This window comes from Tamandua tetradactyla, chromosome 11 (genome assembly GCF_023851605.1).
Source record: "Tamandua tetradactyla isolate mTamTet1 chromosome 11, mTamTet1.pri, whole genome shotgun sequence".
NCBI classification, from domain to species: domain Eukaryota; kingdom Metazoa; phylum Chordata; class Mammalia; order Pilosa; family Myrmecophagidae; genus Tamandua; species Tamandua tetradactyla.
In genome coordinates, this window is record NC_135337.1 from 11,907,059 (window position 1) to 11,925,538 (window position 18,480).

At 36.9% G+C, this 18,480-nt stretch overlaps 1 protein-coding gene across 4 annotated transcripts; it reads left to right on the plus strand.

Annotated features, from left to right (window-relative positions):
• Nucleotides 1-232: 232 nt before the first annotated feature.
• KCNA3 (potassium voltage-gated channel subfamily A member 3) lies at nucleotides 233-17,148 on the plus strand. Of its 4 annotated transcripts, XM_077119948.1 has the most exons (4): nucleotides 233-3,568; nucleotides 6,604-6,724; nucleotides 11,328-11,373; nucleotides 11,516-17,148. In XM_077119948.1, the coding sequence occupies exon 1, from the start codon at nucleotides 233-235 to the stop codon at nucleotides 1,952-1,954; it is 1,722 nt and encodes a 573-aa protein (XP_076976063.1). In that variant the 3' UTR covers nucleotides 1,955-3,568; nucleotides 6,604-6,724; nucleotides 11,328-11,373; nucleotides 11,516-17,148. The 4 variants fall into 4 exon arrangements, with proteins under 4 accessions (XP_076976063.1, XP_076976062.1, XP_076976066.1 ...); XM_077119947.1 differs by having other exon boundaries at nucleotides 11,328-17,148; XM_077119951.1 differs by having other exon boundaries at nucleotides 6,607-6,724; nucleotides 11,328-17,148.
• Nucleotides 17,149-18,480: the final 1,332 nt, after the last annotated feature.

The following is an 18,480-nucleotide window of genomic DNA, read 5'->3' on the forward strand; positions in this document are numbered from 1 at the left end:
GCGGAGGGGAGAGAGGGCGGAGGGGGAGAGGGCGGGGGGGAGAGGGCGGAGGGGGAGGAGGCGTCTGATTTGAGGAGCCCCGCGGACGCGCCAGACCCAGACAGCCTCGCAGCGGCGGCGCTAACTGGCAACAGGCGGCGGGCTCGGTTCGGGGGCGGGGGCGAAGGGGGCGGGGAGCGCGAGGAGGAGCGACGCGGCCCCGCCGGAGGCGCCGCCGCCGCTTCCGCGCCGCATGGACGAGCACCTCAGCCTCCTGCGCTCCCCGCCGCCCTCTGCCCGCCACCGCGCCCACCCACCTCAGCGTCCGGCGGGCGGCGGCGGCGGCGCCCACACCCTGGTGAACCCCGGCTACGCCGAGCCCGCCGCCGGCCGCGAGCTGCCGCCCGACATGACCGTGGTGCCCGGGGACCACCTGCTGGAGCCCGAGGCGGCTGACGGCGGCGGGGGCCCGCCTCAGGGCGGCGGCGGCGGCTGCGACCGCTACGAGCCGCTGCCGCCCGCGCTGCCGGCCGCCGGCGAGCAGGACTGCTGCGGGGAGCGCGTGGTGATCAACATCTCGGGGCTGCGCTTCGAGACGCAGCTCAAGACCCTCTGCCAGTTCCCGGAGACGCTGCTCGGCGACCCCAAGCGGCGCATGAGGTACTTCGACCCGCTCCGCAACGAGTACTTCTTCGACCGCAACCGGCCCAGCTTCGACGCCATCCTCTACTACTATCAGTCCGGGGGCCGCATCCGCCGGCCGGTCAACGTGCCCATCGACATCTTCTCCGAGGAGATCCGCTTCTACCAGCTGGGCGAGGAGGCCATGGAGAAGTTCCGCGAGGACGAGGGCTTCCTGCGGGAGGAGGAGCGGCCCCTGCCCCGCCGCGACTTTCAGCGCCAGGTGTGGCTGCTGTTCGAGTACCCGGAGAGCTCCGGGCCGGCCCGGGGCATCGCCATCGTGTCCGTGCTCGTCATCCTCATCTCCATTGTCATCTTCTGCCTGGAGACGCTGCCGGAGTTCCGTGACGAGAAGGACTACCCCGCCTCGTCGTCGCAGGACCTTTTCGAGTCGGCCAGCAACAGCACGTCGGGGGCCGCCGCGGGAGCCTCCAGCTTCTCGGATCCCTTCTTCGTGGTGGAGACCCTGTGCATCATCTGGTTCTCCTTTGAACTGCTGGTGCGGTTCTTCGCTTGCCCCAGCAAAGCCACCTTTTCTCGCAATATCATGAACCTGATAGACATCGTGGCCATCATCCCTTATTTCATCACTCTGGGCACCGAGCTGGCTGAGCGACAAGGCAATGGACAGCAGGCCATGTCCCTGGCCATCCTGAGGGTCATCCGCCTGGTGAGGGTCTTCCGCATCTTCAAGCTCTCTCGCCATTCCAAGGGGCTGCAGATCCTGGGGCAGACGCTGAAGGCTTCCATGAGGGAGTTAGGGTTGCTTATCTTTTTCCTCTTCATTGGGGTCATCCTCTTCTCCAGCGCGGTCTACTTTGCCGAGGCAGACGACCCCACTTCGGGTTTCAGCAGTATTCCTGATGCCTTCTGGTGGGCAGTGGTAACCATGACAACAGTAGGTTACGGTGATATGCACCCAGTGACCATAGGGGGCAAGATTGTGGGCTCGCTCTGTGCAATCGCTGGTGTCTTAACCATCGCCTTGCCAGTTCCTGTGATTGTTTCCAACTTCAATTACTTCTACCACCGGGAGACAGAAGGCGAAGAGCAAGCCCAATACATGCACGTGGGAAGTTGCCAGCACCTCTCCCCTTCAGCCGAGGAGCTCCGAAAAGCCAGGAGTAACTCGACTCTGAGTAAGTCGGAGTATATGGTGATCGAAGAGGGGGGTATGAACCATAGCTCCTTCCTCCAGACCCCTTTCAAAACGGGCAACTCCACGGCCACTTGCGCCGCAAACAATAATCCCAACTCCTGTGTCAACATCAAAAAGATATTCACCGATGTTTAATATGTGCCACGAGTGACATACTGTGCTCAGCATTGTGTGGAACGTGCCCCCTTGGTCTGTGTATGCCCTTGTTTTATACATTTTCAGACCATTCATCAAAGAAAGAACATGAAGAGGTGGAAAGCACACTTCATTTGCCCTCTCCTTACTGCTTCATACTGAAACAGGTGTCTGGTTTGCAAGTGGGCTGCGTTCTCTCAGCTCTCCTCTTTCTTCTCTCTCTCTCACTATTGAGACTACAGACTTACTTTAAACTTGGTTTCTAGTACACACCCTGTTTAAAAAAAAATGAAGTACATCCTGGGGGGAAATGAAACTAAAGGGCAGTTAGATAACTTTAACCTCAAAATTAAAAGGCAATTTTTTTACTAAGTAAAGGAGACAAATACTAAATGATACATCAGTCTACATTAGTATTTACTTTTGAGTTCAGTTACCTACCCTGTGTAGATGTAATTGAACAGACTTGAAAACCCACCATAAGTTTATTTGGGTTTTGACTGGAATTTCTATTTGAAACCCCCACCCCTGGAATTTTAAGTGTCTCTACAACTTTGAGCAAAAGAAAATCCCCAAGATGTCCTGATCTGACTGATTAGTTACCCCTGGAATGTTAACTGTCTGTACAACTTTGAACAAAGGGAAATGCCCCAGATGTCCTGATCTGACTAATTAGTTTAACTCTTTGGGGCTGGAGAAGCATTTTGAAACCAAGACTAACAGTTAATTCCCCGTGAAGAAGTTCCGTGCATGTGTCCCAGCTAGCATCTATCAGAATCTAGAAACAGATGTCTTCTGTACTGCTGAGAGAGACAAAATATTTCCTAATGCATCTGAGAGAGAAGATCTTGCAGAATCACAAAAAGATTAAAGTGGCAGACACCGCTTCCAGCGGAAGTTTCTAATTCAGACCTGACTGATGCAGTTCCCATAGCAACTCATGTTTCCTGGGAAACCCGAAAAAGGTTGTCATGGCATCTCTTGCTTTGTAGCCCCCCCATCCTATCCCAGTCCCTGCCGTTTCCACAGTAACCTTTCCAGATGGTTCTACTTACATGATTTCACAAGGAAAACCACTGTTTGAATAAACCGCACAAAGTTAAGCCTGAGAATCTAAGAAGGTAAACTGACTCGCAAAGTTCTTTTTTTTTTAAATGACTGAATCAAAAAGGAAAAGAACATCTTGAGAATGTTAGCTATAAACCACAATAAGGCATGATTTCAATTAAATGCCAATTATTAGGCAATAATTTAAGAAGAAGCGTCTCTTCTTTTTTTTTCTCCAAGAAGTTTCAAGTCAACAGATGAAATTAAAAAGCAAATCTAGAAGTGTTCTGTATATAAGCAAATGACAGATTTAATCAGCGCACCTGAAACTTTACTACATGGGACCCTCAGACTTCCTCTATTAAATAATAATCAAGATCCACGACAGCACTGCCAGCATCACAGACTAGAAAGACTAAACAAACTTCAAAAATAGAAAGGATGCAAGTTTTAAACAAAGAGAATTGCAGACAGTAAAAAGGAGCGACGGAGAGTAACCAAACCTGGGGAAATACCTGGAAGCTTCAGCCATATGCCCAGGGGTTGCCAGGAGACAGACATAATCAGGTGAGCAGTCCTCTTTGGTCCAGGAAGCAAGGGAAATGGCATTCGAACCTAACCTGATGTTACTTGTAAAACCAACAATTTTATTTTAATTTTATACTAAGTGCATTTTTAAAGCTCAAGACTAACACCTTTTGTACTTAACTGCTGTATTGTGAGGTGTCCTTTGGTTTCATGTTTATTGCAAAGACATGGAATCATTGCTTTTCAGAATAAGCCTCATCCAAGCTGAGCTGCAAATGACTACATTCCTTTTGCTAACGCACTTGGCTTCTAACCATCCTCTTTCCCCAGAAAAAGGATAAATGGCAGAACGTACTGCTGTTAGATTGTTGAACCAATTTTAATTTATACCATTATTTAGTAGCTAACAGTAGTATGCTTCTTTGAAACAAAAATGCCTAAAATTACAATATGGTTAATTTCATATTTAAACAATCACTTTATTCACATGTGTATTATATAAATCATATGTTATCCTCAGTTGGTTTTTGGTTTTGGTAATATAACTTTCCTATCCCTTTATCCCTATATTTAAAACTCATAAAATATTTTCACAGAGTCAGAAGCATACTTATTTTATTATCTGTGCATTTGAGAGAGTGAAAAATGAAGATTAACATAGTAAGAGGGAGAAGAGAAAGGAGAAGACAAAAAAATAGAGGCAGGATCTATATACAGGCCTCAGGGTCATAGGTATTATCTATGGGCTTCTATGTAGGACTTCTTCATCTAGTTTTCTTTGCTACTTTTTTGAGTTACCATTAATACTGATCTACCTTTTGACCAAATTTAAGGTATTTTGTTAATATTTTAAGATACACTATAAACAAGTTTTGTATTTGTTCTTTAAAGTTCTTGATATAAAGATGAATGAAGTGCAGTGAGAATTTTGTTTACATTTATGCAGAAGATATAGAAACCCTGAGTAGCTCTATAAGTAAATTCTGATTATGCCATAATTTTCTAATTCTGTGGTTATCAAGTAACAATAATGAAAATAGGACTTTTTTTTTAATCCAGAGAAATATGGCTCTTGAGTCTTAGCAGAGGTTGTATAATTGCTTCTGGTCGCCATATTGAAAGCTCCTTAAAGGTAATAGGTTCTGTGTCTTGATGAAGTTTTGGATATCAGTGCCTCGCACAGAATGTAATAGTGTATGTATTCCATATATATTAGTTGACTAATGGCTATTATGTTACAGGAATGTTATTCTCATGCTCTCTAATGAAGTGGTTAAAAGCATAAAGTCTGCAGTCATATTTCGAGGGTTTAATCCTGCCTCAGCTGTATGACCTTGAGCAAATCACTTAACTCTCTGTGCCTCAGTTTCCTTATTTGTAAAATCTCATTGGGTACTTAGAAGTATTAAATATTAATGCACATAGAACCCTTTGAAGAAATGATTGCATGGCATGCATCAGATTTTGCTAAGATACTACATTGTGATCATTACTCAGGAACATTGTATAACTATTATAGACCCTTATGAATGACATCAAATACATAAATTATGGTGCCTTCTTACCATTTATTAAGGGTCAGCCATGTCCTGGCCACTTTTCAACTTGGCAGGGTAAGTGATGCGAACCTCATTTTAGGAGAATAAAAAATATATATGCTTAAGGGTGAGTGATTTCCCTTAAGGTTACTAGCAAGAGACCCAGCTGGGATTTCAAACCAGATCAGTCTGGCCTTAAAATCTATTCTCCTTTTCTTGAGCCTCTTCGAAGACGTTGAGAAAATAAATTTCTTACACTTTAAAGTCTGACTTCAGCCCAAGTTACTAATGAATCAATTCAGGTAAAGAAAAAAAGTATATCCAGAAGATTCTTTCATTCCATATACTGAAAATTAACCCTTTTTAATAGTCTGATATTTTTAACCAGGACAATCAAACATAAATTATTTAAATCGGTTAAGGAAATTGGCTTTCCTAGTAATTAAGGTTATTTGATTGATATGATTGATTTATCTGGATTTAATCTTGTACTCAGAAAGTATAATCAGTCATAGCATAGTAATTACTGCAAGGACAATGGATATTTTTCAATTTAAAATTAATTTCCTGTTTTCATATATTTTAATCTACAAAAGATTATAGTATTATGAAAATTATTATTTTCCCATATCCTTATACTTTGCTTAGATTACTGAAGAACCATGCCAGAAAATAAAGTAAACATTTTGACACTCCCTTATTTTAGAAGGTAGAAATTATTAGAACAAAATGATTTAAAAAACAGGAGATTGCCAGTTCATTGAAATTTGTGACATTATTGCCTTACCCAGCCACTGCATGATCTAAGCAACTGTGTTAAAAAGCACACACACACACACACACACACACACACACACATTAGAATATAATTATGTTTATATAATAGCTGTAACCCTTTCTCTTAGGGGCTAAATCATTTAGGAAATGAAAACAGGTAGTGACTTGGGCTTAGAGCAATATGCTAATGAGTCTATGATTTACACATTCCTGTTGTGTCTGCCAGGCCACATACTTCACTGTTGAGCATAATTGCATGCCTTGAGTTTTGAAAAGTATACATATGTCTGTGCATAGTAAAATATCATGTGACTAGATTGGGGAACATCCATCAACACCCCAGGGGAAAATACATATGCTCCACAGTTAGTGAATCTGGAGGTGAGTATGGAAGTTCACATTGTTATTCTGTTTCTTTTATGGTGTTTTAAACTGATATCGTACCAAATTTAATATCCACCGACTGTGGTGACATAGCAACAAGCACCTATACGGAAAAGGAACTGTCACATCAGTTTTTTCTAACATTTTAAATAAATCATCAGAATTAAAATTTTTGAATGCACAGTATCAAGAAATTTAGAGTTAGGGCTTACATGAAACTTGTTATTCACCTCGTTGAAATAAAACAAACACAATTAATTGCTTTCTGATAGTATACAAATTCAGTATACAGAATAAATGCTGATAGTCTATTTCTTTGAGACCCATAACTATAATTTACTTTCTATACATTTAAAATTTCAACGTTTTCTACAGCAGTTCCAAGTCCTTTCCACCTCTCAGCTGTGAATAGGAGTGATAACTCCTCCTTTAAGAAATGCAAAGAAGCACACATATCCCCAAATCTGAAGACTTATGGAAACACAGTGAGATAGAGGTGAGGAGCCTGAGAACTGGGAAGAGGATATTTAGGGATGGCGTTTTAGGATGGGGTCTTTCTGTTTTGAATTTAGCCTTTTAAACTAGGAGGATAAAACTATTGCTTTTGTACTACTAATTTCCTGTATTTTGTAGGGGCAATTATATATATATTAGTGAAATGACTTGTATTTTATAAACCTGCAGGGAATGGTTGATAATCTTTGAGGTAGCATGAAGCAGAGGAGGCAGGAAGGAGGAAAGGCCATGCAGAGCCCAAACCTTAACAATTGTGGTTCAGCGCCTGCCCACCTTCCAGAATATAGCCATTAGTGTTTGATAATAGTATCCTTTATATACTTATGTTTAGCTTGTAAATATGATTTAAATGATTCAGAATGATTAGAAAGTTCAAATATTTTGTCTTTATTTTTAATGATGCTATGTTTTAATTTTCTCTTTTTTGTACTGGATGTGTTTTTCTTACATTTCAAAATTTGCACCATGAGTCATCAAAATGCATTAAAGAAGAGATCAGGAAAAGAGGCTCTGCTTCTTCCCATCATTTTCTTGGGAGCCATTTTATTGTTGTTGCAACCTGAATAGTGCAGAACAAGAGCTCTGCCCTGATTATGATTGTTAGTAATATGCACTTAAGTGAGCAAAAAAAAAAAAGATATCTGGAAAACGTTACAAATAAATCTGCATGCAGAGCTCTGACTTTGCAGATACAGGGATTAGATCCCCCAGCATTGTGGTAGGAGGAGAATAAGCTTTTTCCCTTTCAGTGAGTTCCCACCCTAATCCTCCCCAATAATAGCACAAGGTCTCCTGGGAATCGCTACTGAGATTCCAACCAATTTATTAGAATAAAAATTAGCACTACACCTATATGTTGTATATTGGTCGATACTGTTTCATTGTTTTCTTTGTATTTAAGCTCCTATATTTTATGGAGATGCCTTTTGAATCCTATTTTTACATACTTAAATATGTTTCTTAAATTAAAACATCTGATTTTATTTGAAGGAGAAGCAGTGGATGCAATTTGTAATGTTCTATATATATGTGTGTGTGTGTGTGTGTGTGTGTGTATTACATATGCATATGCACACACTTTTCACCTGTTCCCAAGTTATTCACTGTCCTGCAATGTATTTACTTAATGTAAATCTAAATAGTCTGATTCTTTTTCTAAAAATTAGTGAATTCCCAAAATATTTGGTTTCATTCATATATATATATACACAGCACAAATATTTAGAAATCATTTCTCTAGCTCTCCTTAAAAGGCAAATACAATGCCTTGTGTCTTCAGTATGTTTATTAATGATAGCTACATAGAAGTAATAAATACATTGAACCTATCACCAAGTTTTATCATTTAATGTTCTTAATATCTCTAAAAACTGTCACTTTTCTCCATCTCTGCCACCACTGCTCTAATCCACATTACTATCCTCGCTAACCTGGGTGAGGCTAAGGTCTTTTAACTGGCCTCCGCACGTTTCCTGTGGCCACTCTCTGATTCCTTCGGTACCAGTAGCAAAGTGATTTTTTTGAAACTCAAATTGGATTACGTCACCCATCTCGCCTTGAAATTCTTTCAGGTTTTTCTCCTTAGGATAGAGGCCCGAAGGTTTAGCATAGCCTTCATGGCTTCACTAATCTGGCTCAAGCCCTCATATCCAACTTTATTCCATACCTCTGCTTCTTCCCTCATTCTGGTGTGCTTCAGCCACCCTGATCTTCCTCCAGTTTCAGGATAAACTCATTTCTACCTTAAGCCATGGGAATCTTTGCAAATGTTCTCACTGGCAGCCGCTCCAGTTGTCATCTAGTTAACTTCTATTTTTACTTCAATGCCTTCTCTAAAACCTCTCTCATGACCACTCTGGTTTGATCAATTCACATCAAACTTAAGGTGCCTTTGATTATAAGAATGATCATTGTTATATGTGCCATTAAAAAAAGGAAAAGAAAAGCTTCCATGGTTCAGTCCTTAGGCCTATTTTCCATCTGCCTTCAGCCTCTTGGTGATCTCATCCATTCTCATAGCTTTTGACTACCTATATGCAAATTTTTATCTCCAGCCTGAGATATAAAATTCAACCCTCAACTCTAGATTGATTTTCTAACTGTGTCTATTTGACATCTCCACTTGGATATCTAAGTATCTAACGGACTTCTCACATTTAGAATGTCCAAAACTGAGCTATCCTCTGACTCCCATGAAGCCTGCATCTTCTAACCTCTTCCCTACCTCCATTACTAAAAACTTCAATTTCCAGTTGCTCAAGCTAAAAATCCTTGGAATTATTCTTGATTCTTTTGCTTCTCCCATATCTCAGGTCTAATCTATTGGAAAATCTTGTTGGCTCTACTTTTTAAGTATATCCAGATTCTGACCACATTGTACCACTTCCACTGTTACTGCCTGATCTAAGCCATCATTATCTCTCTTCTGGATTTTTACAGTACCCTCCTGACTGATCCCCCAGCTTCCATCCTTTCCCCTACTCCAGTTGGTTCTCACCCTAGCAACCAGAGTGATCATTTTAAAACACTTTTCAGTTCATGTCACTTCTTTGGGAACCACCTCTATTTGGCTCCCCATTTCACAGAGTACAGACTTAAGGCCTTATAATGACCTTCAAGGCCCCACCTTAACTTATCCCCTCTTGCCCTTTTAGCCTCATTTTGGACTCCTCTTCTGTATATAAAAAGCAGCAATACAAGCATAGCTTAATAAGAACCACTTGAAGACAGGCAAGACTACAGTAGCCGTGAACAGAGGCTGGGCACTTAGGAAATAAAATGATCCCAGGTCATTCATGTTACTTGTAATTTCTTATAAGTAGTAGTCATTAGACTACCACTGGTAGCCTAGTAGTTATTAGACCATTGTAATTTTCAAACTCTCATAAGGAAAATTAAGTGTACTGTGTTACAAGAATATGCTCTTGCATGGTTAAAAGGGGAAATTTTAGGTTGTATATATGTTACTAGAGTAATTTTTTTAATCCATAGAACTGAGCAACACAGTGAACCCAAGTTAAACTTAAGTTATACCTAATAGTGCAATTATAAAGTGTACTCTCATAAATCGTAACAAACAAAATATGCCAATGTAAGGTGTTAATAAAAGGGTGGTGTATGGGAACCTGTATTATGATTTTTCTGTAAACCTGCAACTTTTCTAATTGAAAAAAATATATACTCTTGCTTTTTAATTAAGAAGCAGTGTTAAGAAGTTTTGCCTCTGATCAAGCATGACTCAGTAGCATTCAGGCCAATAAAAAAACTTTTCAATAGATGATTGCCCAGCACACAGTAGGCATACAATAAATATTGAACTTAATGAATGAATGGTTCTTCCCTCAGAAGCACACTCAGATGCCTGATCACTATATTTGGACCTTTGCCACTGATTTGGAGGCACTTGGTAAAATCAGTACTATATATGGGAAACCATCATCTCTGAATATTATGATGGTTAATATTCACACTTTGATACCTAAAACTAGGTTAGAATTTTCTATTTTTGTCTTTTTAAGTGTCTTTTCTATTACACAGTAAATTTCTGAAGAGTACATAAATCTAATTTTTACATAACCATTTATTCATTCAACATATATTTATCCCTTGTATGCCAGACACTATGCAAAGTTGTGGAGAATTATTCATTCATTCAACATATATTCAGAAAGGGTCCGTTATGTGCCAAACACCATTTAGATCCTGAATGCAGCCATGAACAAGACTGCCATTTCTAAGAAATACCTTACTATCAGCATTTCGAAATAATTGTTTATAGTTTGAGGAGGGGAGCAGCCAACCTTTAAATTTTATTTCTTGGTTGCCCATAGAAACGTAATTCAAGTGGAATTGTTATTTTACTCTGTGATGTCTCAAAGTAGTATGTAACTGTGCAGAGTTCATATTTTAAAGGATAGACACATTGAAAATTATCTTTAGTGACAAATTATAGCCATGATATCTGGTAGTACCTAAAACATGATTTTCTTTCTTTCTTTTTTTTTTTTTTCCTGCATGGGCAGACACTGGGACTCAAACCCGGGTCTCTGGCATGGCAAAACATGATTTTCATGGTATTCATTTGGAGAGTCTCTCTTTTTCTTTCTCTATGACACTCATCTGAGCATGGGGTATCTGTTCTCTTCTTAGATTGCTACAGTGAGATAAGGAACAAGAAAAGAAACAACCCCCTGGAAATACATTAAGAAAATTAAACACAAATTTCCAAAAATCAGGTGGTACTCAGAAACTTTCAGATGATTCTAAGGACAAAGATAAATTTTTCTGTAGAAAAAACAGAGTCTATCACATTAGCTAGGGCTAAATTTTGGGGTCATTATGAATGAAAAAAAATAGTTCCCAGTTTCAGAATATTCTGGAACTTTTTCTAACTTATAAATAAAAATCATTCAATATGTGGTTAATACTTCTAGTAAATTAAATAGCTTGAACATTACAAGGTGGCAGTAAAAATTAACTCCAAATTTTTAAGAAGTATAATAAATGAAACATTTTCTATTGTCATAAAGTTATGACTTTTTATAAAATTGAATATAAAGTATTGTCTTTACTCTGTCCAACAGATATCTGAAGAGCCCCACATAAAGAACTCTAGCGCTGCACGTACCAGTAAGATGCTCGTTTTTAAATTGCATAGATCAAAAATGCAGTGGCAGTTACATCACTGATGGATGATGATCTGTCTGCCAGAACATATTTTTGTTTCAGTTGACATTAAATAATGTCTCTGACAAAGGCTTTTTATATAAAGGAAACAGCTCTGAAGCTGGAGGATTCTCTTCAAAATGTGTGCAGTAGACAAGATACCGATCAAGAGATAAAGAAGGCGTTAAAAATGTTAAGGTGTCATTTCAGTCTTCTAACATTTTGATGAACTCTAATAATCCAAAAACTATAGTCAATGCTGCTGATAAAGAAAGCTTAAATGTTTCCAACAAGCCAACTATTATTATATTATTTTTTCAATTAATTTCTGGACTATGTTTAACATGAGAAATATTAATAGTGTATTCTATGTTCTGGGTTATGTGCACCTTAATTTGTGAAGTTGTGTTTCGTACCAAAGGCTCTAGTACATAGATTAGCCCATTTACACAAAAAAAAATATGAAGTCTACACTGTGCCCAGATGAATGGTATTAAAGACAGGCTTGCCTAAAAGAAATGTGCCTTGCTTGATTAAACATCTTTTTTTTTTAATTCCAAATGATAGTTTTGAAAATTAGTCTTGGAAGTACTACAAAAATATATTCATGCTTATATATGCTTAAGTTATCTTAAGTAAAATTTTGGTATTTAGTTGTACTTTCAATTATTTGTATTTAAAAACCTCATTCAACTTAATTTTCACTGAAGGTTTGATGTGATGATACAAAGCACATTCTTAGATATATGTAATATTTCATCTAATGTTTATGGCATGTCCTTCAAAATTCTATCTGTGAAGGGTTTCTTGTTTCATTTGCTACTTTTATATTCTTTTAGAAATGGAACCTTTTTCAATTAAAAAAAGAAAAGTTTTAGTTGGAAAAAAGATTTAGAAGGTCATAAAGATGATTTCCCATTTGGGGGCATTTCACTTCTGTGCCATTATTAATGTATTTACTGTGACATTTCAGCAAAATGGTAGCTATTTGTATATTATTTAATAAGCCTTATGGAAAGTCAAACTGTGAACACTTAATATGAAGACTTTTTTTCATTTTCATATTTTATTTTCAAAGTATGTCTGAACAAATGCATAAATAACCAATCTTGTTATTCAAATGCGTAACAATGCTAATTTATAATAAAAGCACCTGTAGAATTTCAACTACTATTGAAATATTTGGGCAGCAAAGCCAAGATTATAATACTCTTTGCCCTATAGAAGGAAATAAAGGAATGAATTAGATTGTGAAATATATATATATTATTTATTGTTGCTATTACTTTTGTTTAAAACTAATATCAATGTTTTTATAGATTCTAGGGGGAAATATCTATTATCTTAAGTGGAAATCTTCAGACCTGGGAAATCAAAAAAAAGAATCAGTAACTAAGCAATCTTATAAAAGGGTAAATAGGAGACATAATCCAGGTAATTTTCTTTGAGACACCGTCTACCAAGAATATTGCAAAAACTGCTGGTAATTTCTTTGTGGTCAAAACTTTGAGACTAGATCGCTGTAGGAAAAAGTGAAGCAAAAGAGTGACAGTTATCTCAATTTGAGCTCTAATCGAGATGATTTGTGAGTAAAGTGAAATATAGCTAACCCGTGTTTTTGTTCTGTGTTAGTTCATATAGTAGAGGCACTGACCTGGAGAACAGTTAGTCCATTCCAGCCAACTTAATACTGTAACTGATGATCACAGCCTGGTGAATTGCAAAATGATCCACATCAGCTGTTGGGATAATTGAAACAAACCCATCAGCAATGCCATGGGAGGTCTTAGACAGTCATATGTTTTAGTAAAGATAAGTAGATGTTGCAAAGATTCATAACAATGACACAGCTTTAAGTATTGTAGTATATTTAATATCACCTCTGCATTGCTATCACTGGTTACAGTTTCAAATAAAAACAAAACCTGGACTTTTGGGATAAATAAAAGCACAAGAGTTACCAGATAAGTAAACTGTTGTATCAAAGATGGTTCACAGAATGGGTAGGATAAATAGTACTGGCCTAGATTTCAGGAAACCAAAGTTCTTACTCACTTTCTACTGGAGGGGACCCTAGATTAGTCACTTACCATTACTCGGTTTTATTTTTCTGAACTACAAAATGGGTGTGCTGCCTAAATAATCTCTAAAGCCCTTTCCAACCCTAAAATCCTCATTTTACATATTTAAAAAATCCTTTGAAAAATACTTAAATACTCTGATTTTTTCAAGCATTTCTGAAGAAAAGAATAAATTGAAATAAGATTTAAGCCTTGAAAGTGTCATAAATATATCATTCTTCAAATTGACTGTGAGAAGAAGAAATAAGGATTTTTTTTCTCCTCTAGGAATTGTCACTGATATATAATAGGATCATGGAAAAGGTAGAAAAGTCACTTTGCACAAATAAATGGAAACAGATTAGTGAAATGGCTGAAAAGGATGGTATTATTTCAATTTAGTTGTGTTTAAGTGATTTGAAGACTGTACATATAGGAAATGCTATTCAAACCTTATGGCACATTTAACATAATATGCCTTGGGGGTGGAGGAGGTGGAGAGGGTTGGAGGGATAAAAGTGTTTGCCTTATGAACTCTTGATCTTTTTACACAAGACGCAGTTTAGTAGAGCTTAGTTAAGCAGTTATCTGTACTTAATTTGTAATGTAAAGACTTTAACTTTAATAATCTGCATATTTCTTTTTATCTTTGAAAATCCTATAACATTTTCTGATTATTATGCTATATTTATTCATATGCATGTACATTTGGCTCCCCTCCAATCACTGAGATGCTACCTAGCTCTACTCTTGCTGAAGGGATTTTAAAATTTATTAAGTGATTGGTTACTGGAAGTTTTGCAAACTTGAAAATTCAAATGTTCATATTTCTAGTGTTATTAATTGACCTCAACAAGATATAAAAATTTTAAACCTTATTTTAATTTTGACTATGGTTTAATTATTATGGTTTATAATTTCATCTTTGAGTGTTGAGTTAGTTATCTAAACAAAATGTTCATTCAAGTTCACCTTCTGTTGAAGTTTTTATTGTCTAATAAATACTTAGCAAATCTAAATCAAAGAACTGATGCTTTTCAATAAATTATAACTGATTGCTAAGATGCATTGTTTGTCATATTGAAAAATTAGTGCCCTTTCGGTCCCAGAAGCAATGACTATAATTTAAAATATTTGCAGAATTTTGTGTGTACAAATGAGGCCTGATAGAGCCATATTGTGATTAATTTTGCTCAGGAGTGAGAAACGAAATTCAGGGATATCCCAAACTCTTATGTTTGGTTTTAATCAAAAGTTTATAAAAGAAGGAATAGAGCTTTTTACTATATCTACAACATAAACAGGAGGTGACCATACCCATTGAAAAACAGAAGTATATTCTGGTTGCTGATTTATGGTAGAAAGAGATTAGGCTAGAATGCTAAAATTTGGATACTAGTGAAGTTGTTCAAGTGATAGCAGTCCATTTGAATAGAACAGAAATATTTTGTCATACTGAGATTATTTGTCTAGAGGTTTAGTCTTATATCCTTCCATTCAGAAAAGGGGGCAGTTTTTAAAGGCCTCTTTCATAATAGAAAAATGTATATTTTGACTAGTAGAGCAAATTATTAAAAATAAATGTCTGATAATTTTGGATTTGTGAATCTGAATTTTCACTTTAGGCGTAACTGAGTCTCTTATGTACTACTGTTAGTAATCTTTGTGAGAAGTGATTTCATCCTTTTTTTTTTTAATTGGTGAAATTTGCTAAATGGTGATTTTAGCATATTGTGTTTATACTGTATCTTACAATGATTTGTGAACTGACCATACTAAAACAAACCCTAGTACTATCTCTTCTAGTATATTGTTTCCATGTTGTGGTCTCGTACTGCTCGGTTTTGGGGGTTGGGGGGGTTCAGTATTTAGTTTACTTAAAACTGTCAAAGTGTTTTTCCTAAATACCATAAAACTGTATAACTATAAACCAAATAAGAATGCCCTTTTTTATTAATTAGGGCACTGTGTAGACCATTTTTTTTAACTATTCCTTAAAATGGTATGTTTTTTGTTTAAAAAAACAAACTCCTACACGAAGGGAAAGCAAAGTAATAGTGTATGTAATATTTCCGTGTAATATGCTAAATGTTATATTAAGTATCCATATTTTAAATCTTATACAGATGCTAATTATGCAGAGATCAGAATATCAAATATAACACCTCAATTTTTTAAATAGTGATGTGTAACATTTATTACCTCATTCTTTGCAAACATCATACACGTTATTTTATCTTTAAAAAATCCATATGAAATACTAAAATCATCTGAAGTTTAGAGATTAAGCCACCAAGATTTAGAAAGATCGAGTGACTTGCCCAAGATCATATGGCATGTAAATGGCTTTAAATCTTATATTCTTTACACTATTCATCCTCCAGTGTGTTTTTTAATCCTATCACTGTCATATTTAAAGCTTAGACTGAAATTTAACTTTAAAGGATACAGTGAGAAACTTAAAGTTTTAGGTGAAAGGTATTGTTGCTGTTACTATCAGACTTTTTTAGATACTTCCAAACTGTAGTTCTTCCACAAGGTGATAGTCAACAATTTCTCATTTAAAACATATTAAATCCACATACCTTAAACCCATATGTTGTCTAAATGCTAGACTTAAGAGTGATCTTCTTTGGATCTTCTTTCTAATTTCCTTTTATAAAGTCCATCATAATGGCTGATTTCTGAATAGTTGAAAGAAGCAATAATCACCCCAAGAAATGGCAACCAACCTGATTCAGAGAAAAAAATACAGTCAAATTGACAGTGAAACCTACCATAGCAATAATTTTTTAACCTATTGTTTTTCAGCACATGTATCCTATGATTAGAGAAAGAAAAGCAAGGGGGAGTGTCAAGAAAAACTGACTTTAAGAAAACTCAGTTTTTTTCCTAAGTATTCAAAAATAATTCATTATCAAGCATTATCTATCAGTATTAACATTTAGCCATAGTTCAAATATATGATAAAGTTTATCCACTAATTTAAATCCATTGACAGATTTTCCCATAAAAAAAATAAAATCTAGTGACTGCTCAGTTAGAATATAAAGAATATTCATGTATTAATCCACAACACAATACTACATTAATATTCTTTTCTCAAATAATAGACAGACACTATTACTCCTTTCCCTTGTAAATCAACAGTCTGTGATACATTCTGTACTGTTAATGACTAGCAATGCAATGTAACTGTGAATATTTAAACAGAACGTATGCTAAACTATATCAGATTTAAATTTTTTCTAACTTTATATTTAGTTCTTATCAAACAAATAAGTGAAAAAGTATTATTTTGTATGGAATGAAATAGTAATAATTCTTAAACAATAGTAATAACAATGGAATTCTGAACTAAGATGTAAACATCAAATATATATTTTATATTTTTTCTATATTTGTCTTCTTTTGACATTGACTTATGTTCATTTGTCACATATTAAAATAAAATGATAAGTTCTTAGTCCGTATTCTCTAATGTTGTTTTCATAATAATTTTGAGCCTTCTGTTATGTAAATTTCAGTAAATACCTGTGAGTTTTGATTATGTGATACATTTCAGTAAATACCTGTGAGTTTTGATTATGTGAAACTCCAATACAAAGTTTTCATTGGAGTTAAAGTGTGTTCAATGCAAATGTTATGCAGAATTCAATAAAATAACCCCAAAATCCTATTATTCTTTTTATTAGTTGCAAGTGATTGAACTAGTTTTTCCCTTCCTCCCCCCCTCCCTTTCTTTCTTCCTTTCTTCCTCCCTTTTTTCCTTCATCCCTCCCTTGCTTCCTCCCTTCCTCCGTTTCTTCCTTTCTTCCTTCTTTTCCAAAAGAGGAAATGTCAAAAGTGGGGCTGTTGTTAGTAGCACAAGTATAAACTGCCTTTCGATCTGCACTAAATTCTGTTTTTTGTCCCCCCACTGCCCACAATGGAGACTTCTGTGGATTACCTTTCGAGTATCAATATCTACTAGGTGTCTTCCTAGGTTCCCTATCTTACGCTATTGAGGGCCAAGAAAGGAATTAAAAATGTATTTGTAATAAATCTGTGCCTTTATATTTTGTGCCACATATATAAGAATAAATGGTGACAATGCAAATGTTATTTCATTCAAAAAATGTAATGAGTAACTATTGTGTTCACTGGCCTGTTCCAGCATGTAAGGGGCTGTGATGGTGGGTCTGGGTGACTCTGCTCTCAGAGAGCTGATAGTGTAGTGTGGGTAAGATGTATGGGTGCGTGTGGGTGTGTGTGTATAAAAATCCTAATCTACATAGGATTCTCATTATTTAGGTCCATAGCAGTCAAGTATTAAATAAAATTTGTTTTCAGTATGTATTATATATGTCCAGTTTTTTGCACCATGACAGACTGATCTAAGTTCTATTAATCAGTCTTTGCATGCCCATTGCTCTTATTTTGTACTTAGCAATGTTGATCCCAAAACTTTTTCTTTTTCCTAATAGCAGCTCATTATTCATATGTGTTTGTACTTTTGGAATGTCAACAAATGCTACATCACCGAAACAGAGGCCATCTTTCTTGTTTCCATCTGGAATTTTACTTTGCCTTAGGGAAAAGGTACAGATTTAGACTGTTTACACATGTGATAATTAGCTATTAGAGAAAAGGACAATACATTTTTCTAAGCCTCTAGCTGATATGAGAAATAACTGTTTTAAACTTTCTGGTCAGGCAGTTTTAGTGGTGGACTCCATAGGCCATAATTTCTAAGTATTTTGCTTTACAAAACCAAATCTAAGTCCTTTGCAAACAGAGTGAATTAAGAGACGTTGGTTCTTTCCAATGGGTTGCAGGTATCTTCTTTGAACCATGCCTCTATCCAAGAACACTCTCACTTTTCTGTTGGAACTCAACAAAAACAAATTAGTGCATAATTGTTGCTGTACACCTTGTATGGGGTAGGACCTAGTCATGTGTAGGTTCACTTTCCTGCACTTTCTTTTGTGTTTAAACTATTATCAATATTGTGCTTTTCTCTCCCTTAGGT

Excerpts from the sequence above, each read along its gene's own strand:
- KCNA3 (XM_077119947.1), top strand. The coding sequence starts at position 233 with ATGGACGAGCACCTCAGCCTCCTGCGCTCCCCGCCGCCCTCTGCCCGC.